This window comes from Barbus barbus (assembly GCF_936440315.1).
Source record: "Barbus barbus genome assembly, chromosome: 9".
Taxonomy (NCBI): Eukaryota; Metazoa; Chordata; class Actinopteri; order Cypriniformes; family Cyprinidae; genus Barbus; species Barbus barbus.
The window spans coordinates 32864134-32884474 of NC_136737.1; the positions used below are offsets into that span (position 1 = coordinate 32864134).

General features: G+C 38.1%; 1 protein-coding gene across 2 annotated transcripts in view; it reads right to left on the minus strand.

Moving 5' to 3' along the window:
• Positions 1 to 20341, minus strand: part of LOC306875131 (protein NLRC3-like) — a gene marked incomplete at its 3' end in the record, with an annotated part of 91279 nt that overhangs the window by 3182 nt on the left and 67756 nt on the right. For both annotated transcript variants that reach the window (XM_079425553.1, XM_079425552.1), the window contains 4 exons: positions 18320 to 18493; positions 16865 to 17038; positions 16577 to 16750; positions 16459 to 16505 (listed from right to left, as the gene is read on the minus strand). In XM_079425553.1, the coding sequence (XP_079281679.1) occupies positions 16459 to 16505; positions 16577 to 16750; positions 16865 to 17038; positions 18320 to 18493 (569 nt within the window). The remainder of the gene's footprint in view (positions 1 to 16458; positions 16506 to 16576; positions 16751 to 16864; positions 17039 to 18319; positions 18494 to 20341) is intronic.

Below are 20341 nucleotides of genomic sequence, written 5' to 3' on the forward strand. Positions count from 1 at the left end.
TGCTGTTTGATAGCAATCTTTCATTTAAAAGCCATGTTTCTAGCATCTGTAAAACTGTGTTTTTCCATCTCAAAAACATATCTAAATTGCGACCTATGCTTTCAACGTCAAGTGCAGAAATACTAATTCATGCGTTTATGTCCTCAAGGTTAGACTATTGTAATGCTTTATTGGGTGGTTGTTCTGCAGGCTTGATCAACAAACTCCAGCTGGTCCAAAATGCAGCAGCTAGAGTCCTTACTAGAACCAGAAAGTACGACCACATTAGCCCGGTTCTGTCAACACTGCATTGGCTCCCTATCAAACATCGTATAGATTTTAAGATCTTGTTAATTACTTATAAAGCCCTGAATGGCTTAGCTCCTCAGTACTTGAGCAAGCTCTTATCACATTATAGTCCTCCACGTCTGCCGTGATCTCAAAACTCTGGCCGTTTGATAATACCTAGAATATCAAAATCGACTGCGGGCGGCAGATCTTTTTCCTATTTAGCGCCCAAACTCTGGAACAATCTACCTAACACTGTTCAGGAGGCAGACACACTCTGTCAATTTAAATCTAGATTAAAGACACATTTCTTTAACCTGGTTTACACATAACACACTAATACACTTCTATTATTCAAATCCATTAAAGGATTGTTAGGCTGCATTAATTAGATCAACTGGAACCGGGGACACTCCCCATAACACATGATGTACTCGTTACATCATAAGAAGAATGGCATCTACGCTAATATTTGTTTTTTTCTTTCTTATTCTGTTTCTCAGTCCGTGTCCAGATCAGATTGTGGATCGGCGCCGGGAGATGATGTATGTGGCCCTGATCGTCGGCGGAGGCCGGACACCTGGATGAGCCCTGGGGACATATCCCCAGTGAAGACCTCAACTTAAAATACAATAAAACAAAATAACTAAAAAATATAATAAAATACCTAACTGCATAATACTATTATTGTTAGAAATTGCAACAATATAAAAATAGAAATACAATACATTTATACATTTAAAGTTTTAATTAAAACAATAAGAAAACAATAAATAAACAATAATATCCTGGCCAGAGGAGAACTGGCCCCCGACTGAGCCTGGTTTCTCCCAAGTTTTTTTCTCCATTCTGTCACAGAAGGAGTTTTGGTTCCTTGCCGCTGTCGCCTCTGGCTTGCTCAGTTGGGGACACTTAATTACTAGCGATTATCATCAATTTGATTTAGCAGATACTATTTAAACTAAACTGAGCTAGACAATGACATCACTGAATTCAATAATGAAATGACTTTAACTGAATTTAATGTTTAATCTTATTATTATACATTACTGACACTCTTTCCTCCAATTTGATACTGTTAAGTGCTTTGACACAATCTGTATTGTTAAAAGTGCTATATAAATAAAGGTGACTTGACTTGACTTGACTCTCTCTGTGCGAGAGCAGCGTATATCCGAGCGTATATTTCAGTTGTGGGACTGAACAAAACCAAGAGAAGAAACAGCCTAGCATTGGATGGCACCCTGTCATCAATAATGACCATAAAGATGGCCAATCTGGAGCCCTGCTTCAAATGGGAGCCCCCCTCAGATATCATCAAGGCCTCCAAGAAGGCCACAGGCCAGTATAACCATGCCCACAGATCATAGACAAGGACTTCACCCAGTTTCTGATCTGCATCTGATACTGATTATGCCTCATTTTTAGTTATTTTTGTAATGCATTCATCTGTTTTATTGCTTGAAAAGTTGTACTGTTTAAGCACTTTGTTGCACTTTCTTTGTTTCTGATGGACCATGTGGTGGGAGGCTTTGAATGAAGAATAATGTCCCTCCCTAACTAATCTTGTGTCGTTTTTGGCTGAACATTAATCATCAAGTGCTCTTAAGAATACAATTATTCACAACATAGGCTAGGTTTCAGTTAAGAATTAGTTTAATACCATTCTAATCAAAATATCAATCAACCTACCTAGGTCAAATCTTAAACACTGCTCTATGAATAAGGCTTTATTGTGGTACATAGGCAGTCATTTAGGCACAACAATAGTTTTCTGGTTGAATGTTCAGCTCAAGTCTAGAAGGCCCTACAAGCCATTATGCCAAACATGAATCAGAATAAGTTCAGGTATTGCACATCTTTAGCAGTCCACCCAAAAATCCACTAGAATGCAGGAAATCACATCTACTTAATCCAAAATTTCCTGGGGGTGGGCCTTCAGCTATGTCTGCTTCACAGAATGTAACCAATATTGTCAATCTCCAGTAGGCTGCCCCATCAACGGCTTTGGGCCTCCCCACAAACCACCAGAATGCAGGGTACAACAACAAATTAATTCCAATTCTCTGATATCTGAGCCACCAACTTGTGTGGCTGCATGCGCGGCATAATTTTGATCACCCCTGACAATATCTCACTCCAAGGTTTTTTGAAAAGTTGGCAGGTATGTGTGTGTGTGTGTGTGTGTGTGTGTGTGTGTGTGTATATATATATATATATATATATATATATATATATATATATATATATATATATATATATATATATATATATATATATATATATATATATATATATATATATATATATATATATATATATATATATATATATATATATATATATATATATATATATATATATATATACACATTAAGGGAAGTCGTGGCCTAATGATTAGAGAGTCGGACTCGTAATCCAAAGGTTGTGGGTTCGAGTCTCGGGCCGGCAGGGTTTGTAGGTGGGGGGAGTGAATGTCCAGCGCTCTCTCCACCCTCAATACCACGACTGAGGTGCCCTTGAGCAAGACACCGAACCCCCAACTGCTCCCCGGGCGCCGCAGCATAAATGCTGCCCACTGCTCCGGGTGTGTGTTCACTGTGTGTGTGTGTGTTCACTGCTGTGTGTGTGTGTGTGTGTTCACGGTGTGTGTGTTCACTGCTGTGTGTGTGCACGTTGGATGGGTTAAATGCAGAGCACGAATTCCGAGTATGGGTCACCATACTTGGCTGAATGTCACTTCACTATATTATTCATTATTATTAATATTATTATATCTTCATTTTAAATGTTTACATTTGGAAAAGCTTTGCTTCCTGCATAAACAAGTGAAGTGAAGTTTACTGTTAAGGGCACTGATGTCAGACTCATTTTGTATAATAAAGTTTATTGTTAAATTGCTAAATACTCTGTCTCCATTTCATATCTTTGTCACGTCATGATAAGTGTTTGATCACCACATTTGCGTGATCATTGCAAAAAATGTGTTTATGCATTCTGTTTATGCAGACTATATACTGTATTCTATATGCAGTAACAGTCAAACGTCTGGACACACAAATGGTGTCACGAATCTGGTCTGTGGTGTAATGCCTGATCAGGATACCACACCCACTTATTTTCAACACATTCCTGATGCAAGGATGGATCAGAGCTCGCATTATAGCGGAGCCCCTCGCTCCGGGCTCCCCTTGTTCTCCTGGGACCATAGGGCCAGGATCTAACGAAGAGAATTTCCTTGGCTGACTTTGAAAAAAACCAGAACTCATACTCCCGGATCTTACTTTACATCGGCGCCAGAGAAAGTCCTAAAACTGCCGTAATTCAAAAAAATAATCAGATAAAGAAGACGTTTATGGCCTTGCGCGTCTCCCAGAGGAGGAGGAAAAACGCGCGCCTTTTCTCTCTGTGCGCTCTCTAAGATGGACAAAGAGAGCCACACCCTGAAGGACTAAATATGTTTAAAAGGGAACAAAGGTTACACTAATTTTCTGTGGCTGAAATTCTACTTGAAAACAAAAACAATATACACCATACATTTATAGACATATATATATTAAAGGACGTTTTTGTTGGTGACATTTATAAGCTGGTTGTGTGAATTTACGTAATCTTTTCCATGTAATCTTTTTTTTTTATATTCCTGATCACTAGTTGTTCATTTTTACATGATTGATATGTTTATTGGGAATTTAGGATCATTTAATCAATGCCTTAACTACGAAATTGAATATAAAGGATATTTGTATTTTGATGCATGTTAAACGGCTACTGTTTGGTTTCCTTAGAAAGCTAACCGTATGAAGAATATTATGGTTGAATGAGAATGATCCGTTTTATCAACGCATGATTACAATAACGGATAGAAACTTGCTTTCAATAAGTTGTTCATGTGACGAGTGACTGAACCAGATAATGTATGCAAAACACACAACTGTACAGGGCGGGGCTCCGCCCACAGAAACACTTGCGATTGGATCAAACGCCCCACAGAAACACTTGCGATTGGCCCAAGCGCCCGAAGGCAGATCCCAAATCGGCTCGCTTAAAACCAGATGCACAACCGAGAAGTTGTGTTGGAGTTGAAAACCAAAGGAGGCTCAACCACGCCTCGCGAGTCTCTCGTTCTGCTCACGCTGCAAAGCGCTTCTCGCCTCTTAACACCACGGCTGAGTACTGCAAACAACCAAAGACTAACACCTGAATCGACTTCCTGAAAGCTTCATCACGTCAGAACGACAACGACCAACCACTGAAGAGTATTTTGGTCACACGACCGACGGAACAGCCAACCCGAACGCGGCCCGTTTCGACCAAAGCAAAGGACGGAATTCACCTGAGGAAAAGCCTGAATTTGAACCGAAGGAAAGACTGAGTTCGATCGGAAACAACAAAAGGCACAGTAAGACAATTCTCTTGAATCTGCTGCAACTGGTGATATTTATCTTTTAAGAGTAAAGATAGAGTTTTGCGTGTGATTTCCCCTCAGGCTGAAACGAGCAGTGAAACCTAAGGCTCTCTCTCTCTTCAGATACAAACAACTCGCGCCTATCTGTGTGTTTATGTCTGTTTTGTGTTGTCTAGTTAATGTTGTGTTAGAGTAGTGAATAAAACTTTGACTTTATTAAGAATCTCTTGTTTGTGCTATGTGATTTTACTTATTGTAATTATTTGCCTCAAAGATTGCGTTTACCTAAGCTCATAAACCTGAGAGCTATCTTAAACTAAGTTAACTAGTTGTTTATTTTGATTGTTGGCCACGAGTGAAATAAACAAAATAGTTAAGAGATAACTTGCTGAGATTAATGCTTGCTGGACAAGTCGTTAACAAAGCATAAGTTGGATGTTCTGATTAATAACAATTAATCATATGAAGATCGAATCTTAAGAGTGATTCCCTAAAAGCTAAAATAAATAATAATAATAAATATATGTAGGATTATTAACAATGTCACTACAGTGGCCTTCTGCCCGATCGCCACCAGAGGTCGCTCTTCCATCACATTGACTTTCGCTTGACACAGGCTGTCACATATGACTCTGGACTGCAATTCCCATCATCCACTGCACTGACGTCACACACACAGCTGTTCGCACTGATCATGCTTACACCTGAGAACTATCTCACAATCACCATCACCCAATCACACACTTTATAAGCCTGGAACTTCCTCTCGGATAATGCAGAGTATTGTTTAGCTATTGCTACCTTAAAAAGCGTTCTCAGTTGACAGTTTACCTTGTTAGATTTCCCGTGTTTGATTCCTGCCCGTGTTTCTGGATTTACCCCTTTTGCCTAAGCCCTTTGGACACTGTTTGTACCCCGTTTGGATTACTGCTCGTATACCTGGATTATCGCTCTGCCTAGCCCTTGGTGGATGTTGTTTGCTGATCGTTGACCTACGCTTGCTCTACGGATTGCTCTGTGTCTTGCCCCTGCCATACCTGTTTGCTGTTTACTGACCCTGCCTGTATATGACCATGTTTTATAATAAAGCTTCGCAAATGGATCCGCACGCCTCACGTCTCGTCGTTCCCGTTACAAATGGGAAGTGTGTCCAAACCTTTGACTGGTATTGTACTATAATATACACATAAAGAATATCAGCCAATATATTGTTATCTAACTTGTTTTTTTTTACTCCCTAATTTCAGTATTGACCTTGCTTTAATCATTTGGATTTTTGAAGGCACATTCAGAAATACTTTCATATCAAAACACCCATTCCACGTTTTGACTGTTTGTTTGTTTATTCAATTAAATCATAACCTTATGAAGTTTAATCGTCAGTTTCGTCACATTAGGCCATATCATGATTCTTGTCAAGTTTTAAACCTCTTGAAATTATAATAAAGTCTTTTCTTGTACCGTTTAAGCCATTTAAGTCTTTTTATGTCCTTAAATTAAGTTGATGTGACAATAAACTGAGTATTTCTTACACGGAACAGAACAGTTGCAGCTTGCGCAAAACGAAAACAAAGTTACAGTAGCGTTGCACCAGCTTAAAATGCTACCACACACATTAGATTAACTGTGACAGAGGGACCAAACAGCAAAACTTTATTTCCACCAGAGAAATGCTTGTCGATAGTGTGGGACCAGTGTTGGGCAAGCTACTTGGAAAATGTAGTGAGCTAAGCTAATAGTTACTCTTCTTTAAATGAAGCTTTACTACACTAAAGCTACAGCCCTGGGAAATATAGCAAGCTAAGCTACAGCAACATAAGTAGTTTACTACATCCAAGCTATTTAAAAAAAAAAAAATTATATTGAACCAACATCATACCAAGTCAGTGCTCTCTCAGTGATCAATAAAACTGTCAGTCAAGCAGATAGACAGGCATAATAGTTCAGGTTAATTGCTTATTCAACAGCTGTTCCAAACCAATTTGGCAACATAATCAGTATCAAATACAGGGCCGGATTGACCTCAAATTGTGACATAGGCAAAATAATTTTTTGCTGTTGGCCGGAAACCTCCTATTAGTAGTTGGCATTGTGGCTTTATTGCAGTGTTAACTAACCTTTTTTCTGTGACTAAGACGAGACGTTGACGAGATAAAACTAATATCTGATGATAAAAACTATGACAAAATTTATGCGCGTCTTCGTTAACAAGACGAGACGGGACTAAAATGTTATTTGAGGACTACCGGACATTCAAAATACATCCTATAGGCTAAGTTAACTGTCTTGTCTTTCAAAATGTGCGTCCCTGTCATTGGATCGCAATCAGATGAAGGGCGTTTGTATATCTAGTCACAGTATGGCAGCCACAGTGGGCGGATACGCTACCAAAACACAAACTAGCGATCTGAAACAATGGCCTCAGCACCTGAATGGTTATAGGGATAGGGTGACCAGACAACCCGTTTTTCCCGGGAGTCACAATTCGTTGTTGATTAACTTATAGTTAGTGAAGGCGCGATAGGCGGAATCACTCTGATAGAAGTGCTCCACTTTCTTCAGTCTCACACAGCGCGCGATCAGTTCTCAGTGCTCAAATATACACACAGCAGTCCACATGTATATCGTGTAGAGTATCTCATGTAAATACAGTCGGTTATGGCTTAAGTGAACGTAAACAGGTGGGTGAAATCTGAATGTGTGTCAGTATTACATGCATCCGTCCTAAATGGACAGCATTCCTAATTAAACAGCCTACCTATCTGTGTCATTAATATTAACCAACAAAAGATGTTAAATAAATGTATACTTGTTATGTAAACCTACTGTCTCTGAACAATTAGTTCAATTTGTATCTCTACCAAAAAAATAAAATTTATTCCAGTTTTTCCCAAATTCAATCCTTGATTCAAATTTCTCATAAACGTAATTGATTTGGTAATGACTATTTTTGTTTGAATACTACATATAAAATAGCTACCAAAATAAATGTTGGTAACTGCAGTTTGACTAAAAGTAATGACTAAAAGTTGACAAAAATGCAATGACTTTTCGTCGACTAAAACTATGAAAGACTCAAATGACTAAAATGTGACCAAGACTACTAAGCATTTTCGTCTCAAGATAAAGACTAAGACTAAATAAAAAAAAAGCCTGCCAAAATTAACACTGCTTTATTGTATACAGATACATTTATATAAATGGTAACACTTCACAATAAGGTTCAGTAGTTAACATTAGTGTAGTTAACATGAAGTCTTCAGTCTGCTGCCATCAGGGAGGAGACTGCGGAGTCTCCAGGCGAGGACCAGCAGACTGAAGGACAGCTTCATACATCAGGCTGTCAGGAAGCTGAACTCCCTCCCGTCCCTGCCCCCCCTCCCCTCTTTTTACCCCATACAACACTGAACTCTGACACTATGAGACCCCCCCCCCCTCCGGCTCCCCACACCCCCAGGACCAGCCACCCCCACCTACTTAAAAACTGTGACCAGCACCTATCACTTGTGTAGCATTGGACTGATCACTACCTCATCCAGCATTGACTGCAAACTACCTCATCGGATAGTCTCATAAAAAGACTGTTCTCCTGTCAATTTAACAGACTGACAAGCTCTTTTTGCACTACACACATATCTGCATAGTTTTTGTTTTATTTAACTGGTTTGCACTCCATCTACTCTGCCATGTGCCTTATGTCACTTTATCTATCTTTTTTATTTTTCTACAATGCTCTCAGACTGATAAGCTCTTTTTGCACTACAAATATATCTGCACAGTTCTGTTTTTATTTAACTGGTTTGCACTATCTGCCATGCGCCTTATGCCACTTTATCCATTTCTTTATTTTTTTTCTACATTGTCCTTACTTGTATAGCTATAGAGTTGTATGTACATATGTTAAACCGTATTATCTGTATTTGAACGTGTTTAATGTTAACTGTTTACACCAAGGGTCTGAGGGTAACGCAATTTCAATTCTCTGTATGTATGTGCTGTACATGTGGAAGAATTGACAATAAAGCAGACTTGACTTGACTTGAACTAAGACTGAACAATACTTCTGCAGCATTTATCTTAATGTTAATTTCAACATTTAGATAACAGATTAATAAACACTGTAATAAATGTATTTTAATGTAATACTGTAATGAATGTATTTTATACATTGTATGCTCATGTTAGATAATACATTAGCTAAAATTAATGAAACCGTATTGAATAGTGTTACCATATAGATGTTTAGACCTACAGATAGGCTACGTTTATTTGCATTTTTTTCCTGACTCGTGTCCTGTTTTCCCCAGTTTTCTGTCATTATGTAGGCGTTCAGTTTTTTTCTGTTATTTGGCCAAAGTATCATATTATGAAAGATTCAGAGCTTCGCACAAGCTATTTGGCTGTGACTTGACAACAAATGCTAGACTAAGAAACTCTTCTCCGCTCATCAAATACAAAAAAAAAAAAAAGTATTAGCCTTTATAAATAGTGTTTTTTGAGTAAAGAAACCACTGTACTTATTCAATCAACAGTTCTTTATTTACCTTTAGACTGCAAACAAGCTGAGATGCTCCAAACTGCGTGCCGCACTTCATTGACGAGAGAGGCGGGAGGAATAATGAGGTTTGACAGACAGTTGGAGGAGCCAATGGCGTTACGAGCTTTAGTGTCTGTTTAGTGTCACTTACTGATCTAGTATCAGTGATCTGTAGCTGTTATATTTCCGATTTGAGCTCGAGTTTCAGAATGCTTTCTTTGGAAAATGTAACGTTAGCTTTTGTTGACGCTACCGCGCTACTTGATCAAAAAAAGAGCTTAGCTCCTGAAAAGCTATTTGATTCAGAAAGCAGCAACGCTACCACCACGCTACTGAGAAATGTAGTTAAATTAGTAGCGTCACTACTTGTAGCGACGCTACTGCCCATCACTGTGTGGGACCATTTTGGGAATACCAAGAATGACCAGGGTGTCATTTAAATATTGTCGTAAAAAATGCTGCTAAAAAGTGAATACATAAGGTAGGGCTGCACGATTATGACAAAAATCATAATTGTTGATTATTCCCTTGAGATTGGAATTGCGATTATTAATAACAATTATTTTGAACAGATTTATGCCATTGTATGAAGCTGCATGCCATATTTTTATATAAAACATATATTTAAAAAAAAGGCTGAAAACACTCTTCCTGAACTTTTATGGCTTTTCTATAGCATTGAGCCTCAAATGTCAACTATACATTGGTTTGGTTTCTTCTTTAAACAAAAAAAGGTAAAATTATGCATGGTATAATAATGTTATACTAAAACTAAAAGAAAAAAGAAAAGAAAAAATGGTTTACTATATATACATTTCATTTACAATTAAACAGACAAAATTTCAAATTACAGTAACATTTTACAGTACAATTTATATTATCAGGGCTCCAGACTAACATTGGACAGCAGTGGCAGCAGCACCTGATTTGGTAGCACTGAACATGTGATATTACAAGTTTTGTCTCTTTGAAATGCACAGGAGCTGGAGTTCAGAGTAGCAGGAGCTTGAGTTGGGATGCAGATGTACATTTGACAGTACCATTGTGAAAACTGTAACAGCCTCATCTTTTATACATAACCAAACGTACAGCACCTCATTACCATGGTAAAAAAGTAGCCTAACTAAATGGTTTCTATGGTGTTTCCATTGAAAAACAGTAGCCTAAAGACACTCAGTCAATTACAAATCCACATCAAATGACAGAATAATTAACAAAATGTAATTATGTTCCATTACTCCTTTAACATATTTACCCAGGCCTTGGGTTAAACCCAAATTTGGTTGTTTTTAACCCAGTTTTTTTTTGGAGTGTATTTAGTATATTAATAATAAAATAATATTCAATATGAATATCCTACTTTTCTGCCACTGTACCATTGTTACCGTTAGTGTTACTACAGTAAAACTATGGTAAATGTGGGTGATTTGTGGACTGAAACGTCTTCTGGATCGTTGTTGTACTGTTTCTGCATCAGTGTTGATGAGAATAACAGCTCTGATTTATTTGGCTTTAAACTAGTTTAAATGAAAGAGAGGTGATTTGTACTGGAGAACTCTGCGCTGAACTTGAGTGCTTCTTACTGGATTTCACAGCGTTGTTTAGCGCGTGATCGCAACTGGTCACTGTAATAAACGCATAGCTCGCGCTTGAGGCGAGCGGATAAAAGGTCAGTGTGGCACGCAGTTCAAATGAGTACCACTATTTTGTTCCGCTTTTGACACGTTTGGCTTTCAACATATCTATCATGCACAACAGAGAGACAATGACTATCAGTTAGACAAAATGTATTTTATCCAGTGTGTTTGAGTTTGTTAAACCCCGCGCTGCAAACACCTCTTAAGCACACAGAGTAATGCAAGTGGGCATTTTTAATTGTTTTTGGGTTTTTTTGTAATCGCGGCTTTGAACGATTACGTAATCGTGGCATCCATAATCGTAATCGCGATTAGAAATTCAATTAATTGTGCAGTCCTAACATAAGGGATAATGCACGGCTAGCTGTACATTGAACAATTTTAATGCACGACGTGAAGGCAAGAACCCCCTGATGCAAAGCTACAGCCCATTAGCTCAGCATTCTGCCCACTTCAGACCAGAAAGAGATGAAATAGTGAGGTAAGATCACATTTATTTGAATTAATTAATTATAACATTTAGCTACTTGAATTAATTATTCAATCTAGAGAGAGAGGTAACGGTTGCCTGTGTGAATTAGCCTACCCGTGTCTGTGCGTCTCTCCAGTAGGCTATTTAATCTATTTTATTAACACTTGTGCGTCAATAAAAAAAAACTTACACTTAGGTCCATAGTGGACAAAAATGTCAGTGTCAAAAGAAGGGTCATAAAAATTGAAAGCTTGGGTGCAGAGACTTCAGTGTGGTCTCATTTTAAAGAAGACCCATGGCAGATTATTGATGAAGTAAAAGAAGTTTAAAAAGTGAAACAAAAAAAAAGTTATACAGGTTTAAGTTTATGAAAATGATTTATGAACAATATTTTATATTTAATTTTATGAATATTTTATATATGAATCATGTTGAACTCTAAACCTGCTAGGAAATCAAAGCCATACATCTAACGAAGTTGTGTTCCAAATTTGAGGTTGATATCTCAAAAAATGAGCTCTCAGTAAGATTTTGTTTGGACGCAGTACCAAATTTTCCCCATTAGATGCCAGCAAAACTCCGCTGGTGCACACGGTGCTTGGATTTGTGATTTGCAGTAGAGTTTCTCTCTCAATTTTTATAAGAACACACACGTACACACACTCAATTTTTTTTTATGACTGTCACATACAAACCACACTGACATCTATACCAACACACCTACACAATTATAGCTGCACTATTTATCCAACTGTCTCTATAATACGCAGAAGCAGAAAACAGGAATAAAGCGAGTATTTGCGTTATAGACCCTTTATAGACCAAACCTGAAAAAATGGCATGATCTGGTAAAAAATAGTAAAAAATTAATTTTGAAGTCTTGCCAATAGAATGAAAGCCTATTAACAAAAATTGCATCATTTTACATTTACATTTATTCATTTAGCTGACGCTTTTATCCAAAGCGACTTACAATTGCTATATATGTCAGAGGTCGCACGCCTCTGGAGCAACTAGGGGTTAAGTGTCTTGCTCAGGGACACATTGGTGTCTCACAGTGGATTCGAACCCGGGTCTCTCACACCAAAGGTATGTGTCTTATCCACTGCGCCATCACCACCATTTTACAGTTATACTGCACTGCGATTAATAATAGTAGTTTTAATGGGTTTCAATGGGGACATTTTTGTCCAAAAGGTGCTGAGTGTAACAATTTTGTGTACCTAGTGTAAAATAAGATTTATTAAAGGAAATGAGCCTAAATTTATGCAGTTAGCATTAACACAGGCAAAATGTTAAATGTTTAACTAAACTAAAATGGACAAAAATGTCCATAAGGGTGTACAAGGGTTAATAAAACTTAACGTTCTCAAGAAGTTTGTGTCCTCCTGAATGTTTGTACATGATCTCCTATCTCACAAACCAAAATAATAGACAATTTTCTCAGGCCACATGTAAAATCATATGAATTATTATAAAGATTATTCAAATGAGTACATATGAATGATGATTACAATAATATTTCAGTTTATTTCCATCATTAGTAACAGTTTCCCCTGTGGGATAAATAAAGTTAATATTAGTTGTATATTAATAATACTTCATTAACTATGTTATTTACTATCCCTCTTTTAATATTATTCTTAAAGTGACTTACCAGGGTATTTTCCTTTTACCTTTGCAATGGAATAATTTTCATCTTTGACAAATTCAAACATTTATGGTATAAGTTTTTTAAAAATTCTATTTAAAACAATATAATAAGTAGAATAAGACAAATAAGGTACCAATCATATATAATTAGTATTAATAAAAAAATATTTGTACTCCAGAGGTGGCACAGAAGAACACAAAAGTGGCTTGTAGGTAAATTTTCAGACGTTTAATGAGGCTCAGAGGTGGCATGAGTGCAATTAAATTCATAGATTCACATGGAGATTAATATTTTAAATATAACATTTTGAATACAGAAATATTACATGCATTAAATAACTAAAACGATATGCTAAAAATAAAACCACCAGCAGGTGGCGGTAAGTCACTGATTTTATCACTGAATCATTCATTCAATTGATTCGTTCGAAGGGCTGATTCATTCCGGAATGAAGCAAGTGACTGTGTTTATGAATGGGTAATCATGAATCACTGACTCACTAGATTAGTTTAAACACAGTTCATTCATGAATGAAACACCGCTCTGTTTGCTTTTAGAGATGTGCAGCGGCTCAGCTATTACTTTATTTGGAACTATTTTCGTTGATGAAATGAAGTAAAATCATGCAGTACTTGTTTATTGATATGTTGTATTAAATCAATATTACATTTGCAAACTCCCTCAATAATTATCAAAAGCTGTCACTCTCCTTACCGCAGTCTGTGGGCGCACAGAAAATGAGAGGCACGAGTGAATTATTCTTAATATCCGCAATCAAGTTCTGCTCTGTGTTCTCTGCTTATAAAGCCTTGTTTATACTTGCGCCTGGATCTGCTTCGCGAGCCTCCGCTGACTGCGTGCTCCCCAGGTGCTCCCCAAGCGGACGAAGCGTTTATACTTGCTGCGTTCTCCGTTGAGATACTCTTTGAAACGACAGGGGGCGCACAAACGAAATTGTCCTTTAAATCCGCAGGAAGTAGAAGAGAAGTAGGAATTTTACCGGAATTACGTCAGATCATTCAAGATGGCGTTACAGTGCTACAGGCACATATGTGAATAATTATTTTAAAACTATTACAAAAAATACAAAGAAAATGTAAGTACACAAAAATAAGAAGAATGTAAAAATTACAAAGAAAATATAAGTCCACAAAAATAAGAAGAATGGGTCAACAAAGTGCAAACAATTAAATTATATGAAAGTTTTGAAAAATGCTAATGGCACTTTTTAAACGTGAGGTATTTTGGAACAGTCTGTTACAACTATACAAACAACATTACATATTGATGTTGTTGTAACATGCTTTTATAATTATTTAGATTCATGAATTAACATTGTTAAACGTGTCACTTCAAGCAGTCTTGGTTTGCTTCTTGTCCAGAACCTCAAAAAGAACTTGACTGAAAAACACTTTCTTCCTTCCCCTCGGTGGTTGCAATTTCACGCCAAGAGTTATTTGCCTATCATATTTGTCCTTATGATCACACATAGACGGATCATAAAGATGTCTGTACAGACGTACCTGTTCAGCCAAAATCTCTTCAAAGCTGTTCATGTTGACTGCGGCACCGCGCGAACTGTTCGCTCGAGTCACAAAAAATGTTGTGCACACGGCCATGCGAAATGAGGTCGCAGTCACCCATAGCGAACTTCCGCTAAACCGCGATGACGTCATATTTGGCGCGCGCACCCAAGCAAACTTGCGGACGCATCGAGTATAAACCAGGCTTAATCCGATGCAAAAACGCAATGAAAGCAGTAATAATAACACAAACACATCGCCAATGTTTGTTCAGGAGAGTGGGCTCTTTAAATCTCCGCGCTGTCGTGACGACGCGTGTCACGTGACAATATCAACATGGCGGATGTAGTACGTCCAACTTTCATTCATACTATATAGAACGTACTTATAAACGGTTGTGAAGTACGTTCAAATGCAAATGTAGTAGCTACTGATGCAGTGTGCGATTTCAGACGCAGCCCAGGTCAATCATTCAGCTGTGTGTCCTCCTGAGATCTCTGAACACTTCAGCACTCTTATATAATATTCTCAGTCTTAATCACTACGCTACCAAAAAAAAAAGAAAAAAAAAAGAAAAACAAATTAAATGTATAGCCTAGGCCTAGCCTATGTTAAATGCCTGTGCAGAGAACGCGTTACATTCCAGTAATTTAATTAAAGAAAGAAAGCAAGAAAGAAACGATCACTGAATGGATTTAAAAAGCTGGATTGATAAAGTTTTTCTAGGTATGTCATGTCTTATTTTTAAATGTATTGATTATAACAAGGTTCATAAATGTTGTCTGTGGACTGCATATATCTGCAACATATCACGCGCACAAGATACAGGTAGGTTAATATAATATTTTCTTAATTCTGCGCTTTGTTAAATTCAAAACATTTTATTAATGCATTCGTAATATCCGTTTCTGAATATCCAAGGTTGCTATATGGTCACGCAGGTTCATGCATTAAACGCATGGCCACGACAAATAAATATCCTTCTCTCAACATAAGAAGTCGCGCTCCCCCGATCATGTCCCCTACCTGCCATCTTTTTGATCATTTTGTCATGAAAAGATTTTATATATTTTTTAAATAACACATTAGGCCCACATATAATTATCACAGAAACAAATCCACAGCTGAACCGCGGCAACAAGTGGTGTTTTCATAATCAGCGTAACCTATTTGAAGGAATCAGTTAAATGGACTGAATTCACTCATTAAGACAGTGACAACCCCCCACGTGAAACTGAAATCATAACCCCTGATATTTTGGCCATATTGCCTTATGAAAATAAGTGAAATTAATCTATTTTAAATAAATGTGAAAATAAATACATAAATGTGAAAAAAAGAGGAAATAAATAAATGTATAAAAAATAAATAAATGTGGAAAAAACCCGAAAAAATACATAAGGAAATAAAATTATAAATAATTATTTTTGCTCTTTTACTTTTCTTTGTATAGTTATATTTATTTATTTATTTTTGCTTTTTTACATTTCTTTGTACATTTCTTTCTTTCTTTCTTTTGCTATTTACGGCAGGATTGGCATTCCATAAAATATTAATTTGGCTGTTCAAAATAAATAAAGAAACCATGTAAGAGAGTGGTTATTATGTGCAAACAGTGAGAAACTCTATATTTTTGCAGTGTGTGCATGTCAAAAATAAATAAAAAATTCAGATTTGAAGCTTGTGACATAAACGTGCACACTGTGTACTGTGTACTTTTATAGCCTACACATATAAAACACACTGGTATTTGTTTCTGTCCAAACACTCGTTTGAGACTGCTGGGTTAGGAAGCTGACTTGATTTGACCCAATTTGGGTTGATATCAGTGCTGGGTTGGGAATGTGGAGGATGTGAACGAAAGCATGCAGCAAGTCACGCGAGTTCAAACACGAGCTTCTTTTGCTGCCATAACTGTGTGTGAGAGAGTGTGTGTGTGTGTGTGTTTTTATAAACCTACACTTTCGTAGTCCTGCTGTCATCATGATCTCTCCTCCATGATCCACACTATAAACACACAAACACACATTAATGTAGATCTGCATCGTTCAGTATGTCAGTGTTAGTGTTTGACATACTTGAGTATCTGCAGGTTATAGTTTGGATCCTGCAGTTTGTGTTTGAGCAGCTGGACTCCTGATTGTCCTGGGTGATTGTAGCTCAGATCCAGCTCTCTCAGGTGTGAGGGGTTTGAACTCAGAGCTGAAGACAAATAACCACAGCCTTCCTCTGACACCATACAGCCAGACAACCTACAGAGACACACAGTCAGATCATCTACAGACACACACAGACAGATCATCTATAGACACACATCAACATTGTGACCAGTTGACTGTAAATTATCTCTTATATGTTGTTAATACCTCAGTATCTGCAGCTGACAGTTTGTACTCTTCAGTCCATCAGAAATAAACTTTACACCAGAGTCCTGCAGGTCATTGTTACTCAGATCCAGCTCTCTCAGGACACAGTTTGAGGATTGAAGAGCTGAAGAGAAACTCTCACAACACTGAGCAGTGAGATTACAGACAGCAAACCTGAAAGAGAGCAGAACACACACATCAACAGTCAGATCATCTACAGACACACACACAGATCATCTACAGACACACACACAGATCATCTACAGACACACACACAGTCAGATCATCTACAGACACACACCCAGTCAGATCATCTACAGACACACAGTCAGATCATCTACAGACACACAGTCAGATCATCTACAGACACACAGTCAGATCATCTACAGACACACACAGTCAGATCATCTACAGACACACACAGTCAGATCATCTACAGACACACACAGTCAGATCATCTACAGACACACAGTCAGATCATCTACAGACACACAGTCAGATCATCTACAGACACACAGTCAGATCATCTAGACACACACAGACAGATCATCTACAGACACACACAGACAGATCATCTACAGACACACAGTCAGATCATCTACAGACACACAGTCAGATCATCTACAGACACACAGTCAGATCATCTACAGACACACAGTCAGATCATCTACAGACACACACAGTCAGATCATCTACAGACACACAGTCAGATCATCTACAGACACACAGTCAGATCATCTACAGACACACAGACAGATCATCTACAGACACACACAGACAGATCATCTACAGACACACACAGACAGATCATCTACAGACACACACAGACAGATCATCTACAGACACACAGTCAGATCATCTACAGACACACAGTCAGATCATCTACAGACACACACAGTCAGATCATCTACAGACACACAGTCAGATCATCTACAGACACACAGTCAGATCATCTACAGACACACACAGTCAGATCATCTACAGACACACACAGTCAGATCATCTACAGACACACACAGTCAGATCATCTACAGACACACACAGTCAGATCATCTACAGACACACACAGTCAGATCATCTACAGACACACAGTCAGATCATCTACAGACACACACAGTCAGATCATCTACAGACACACACAGTCAGATCATCTACAGACACACACAGTCATATCATCTACAGACACACAGTCAGATCATCTACAGACACACAGTCAGATCATCTACAGACACAGACAGATCATCTACAGACACACACAGACAGATCATCTACAGACACACACAGTCAGATCATCTACAGACACACACAGTCAGATCATCTACAGACACACAGTCAGATCATCTACAGACACACACAGTCAGATCATCTACAGACACACACAGTCAGATCATCTATAGACACACATCAACATTGTGACCAGTTGACTGTAAATGATCTCTTATATGTTGTTAATACCTCAGTATCTGCAGCTGACAGTTTGTACTCTTCAGTCCATCAGAAATAAACTTTACACCAGAGTCCTGCAGGTCATTATTACTCAGATCCAGCTCTCTCAGGACACAGTTTGAGGATTGTAGAGCTGAAGACAAACTCTCACAACACTGAGCAGTGAGATTACAGACAGCAAACCTGAAAGACAGCAGAACACACAGATCAACAGAGCTGAAGACACAATTTCATAATGCTGATCTGAGACATCACAGCCAGAAAATCTGGAAGAGATTAAATACATTTTAAGAATTAACACACAGACAGGTCATCTACAGACACACAGATTAAATAAAATTTAAGAATTAACAAAACAATGAAGACATGTACAGAGAGTTGCCAGTTTTCTGTCCTCAGGAACAGAGGATGACATGATCTGAACACTGAATCACAATAAAATGAGCTCCTGAGAGTGAGATAATCTGATCATTTTATTATTCAGATTGATTCATATTTTAGATCAGATAAGCTCCTGATCAGATGAGATTTCTTCAGCTAAAGAATATTTAACATTTAGCAAAATGTAGCAAAGCCTTCTGAGGGTACACAAATGATAAATTTTGAGAGATTCTCCAGACAGCTGTGCAGTTAATAAAACTGTGAAGTTTAAATCCTTACTGCTTTATTAACCTAATTCAATGTCACACCCATTCAAGATCAAATGAGATGTGTTGAATAAATGCTTGATATGTAGTTTAAGCTTCACAGTAAGAGACAGATTAATTCACTGAGTAATGCATGTGGAAATCAAATCCTTTAAAAAATTAGGTAAATGAAATGGAAGAGCCCTGAATGAGCGCATGTTGGGAAAAAACAAATCAGCTGTGACTCCAGTGGTTTAAACTGAATTTTATGAAGCTCTTTTTGAGAAAAAAATAAATAAATTACCACCATTTATAAAAATACAAATGTTTGATATTTACATTTAATAAGTCTGCTAATAATACAGCATGTATTTTAACATGGCACAAACACACTTTGCTATTCGCAGTGATGGATAAAGTACCTGAAAGCCACACTTAAGTAAAACTACAGATATCTTACCAGAAAATGACTTTGGTAGAAGTTGAAGTCACCATCTAGAATATTAGAATATTAGAGTAAAAGTTTTAAAGCATGTGACATTAATTGTACTTAAGTATTTTTTTTTTTTAACTTTTATATTAAACGTACTTAAGTATCGAAAGCAAAAGTACAGGTAAATCCAAAACGTTTCAATAACGCAGTGCTACTTCACGTCCATTGGTTCGTGCAGTGCTATAAAGACGAAACAATGGCTCGGCAGCAGTGCCTTTGGTGACGAAGCCCGCCAGAGCCCGCCAGAATAGGTGGTGCATCTGGCTATATAAGCGGTCGATTCGCCATAGGATCCTCAGATATCTTCTCCTTCAGCAACAACATCGCTCTTCGCTGATCTACGAGACTCGAAGCCTTCTCACCACTGACTAGCCTTTGCAGTGGATCAAGACCCTCTCGGCTCGGCTGAATTCCATGCTCTCAAGCCGCTTCAGTGCCTGCAGTAGCCGCGGTCTCACGGTCCCCTGCCGCCATCTGGCGAGTGCTATAAATAGCAAATTTTCAAAGAGCAAATTTCTCTGCATTGTTGCAAATGCCGCGCCGTTACTGTCACTCGTGCAGGGCTTCCCTGCACACCGCTGATGGTCACGGCCAGTGCACTTCCTGCTTGGGCAGCCGATTTTCATGTTTTCATGGCCTAATGGTTAGAGAGTCGGACTCGTAATGGAAAGGTTGCAAGTTCGAGTCTCGGGTCCGGCAGGGGTTGTAGGTGGGGGGAGTGAATGTACAGTGCTCTCTTCACCCACAATACCATGACTAAGGTACCCTTGAGCAAGGCACCGAACCCCCAACTGCTCCTCGAGCGCCGCAGCATAAAAAAAAAAATAGCTGCCCACTGCTCCGGGTGTGTGTTCACGGTGTGTGTGTTTTTGTTCACTGCTGTGTGTGTGCACTCTGGATGGGTTAAATACA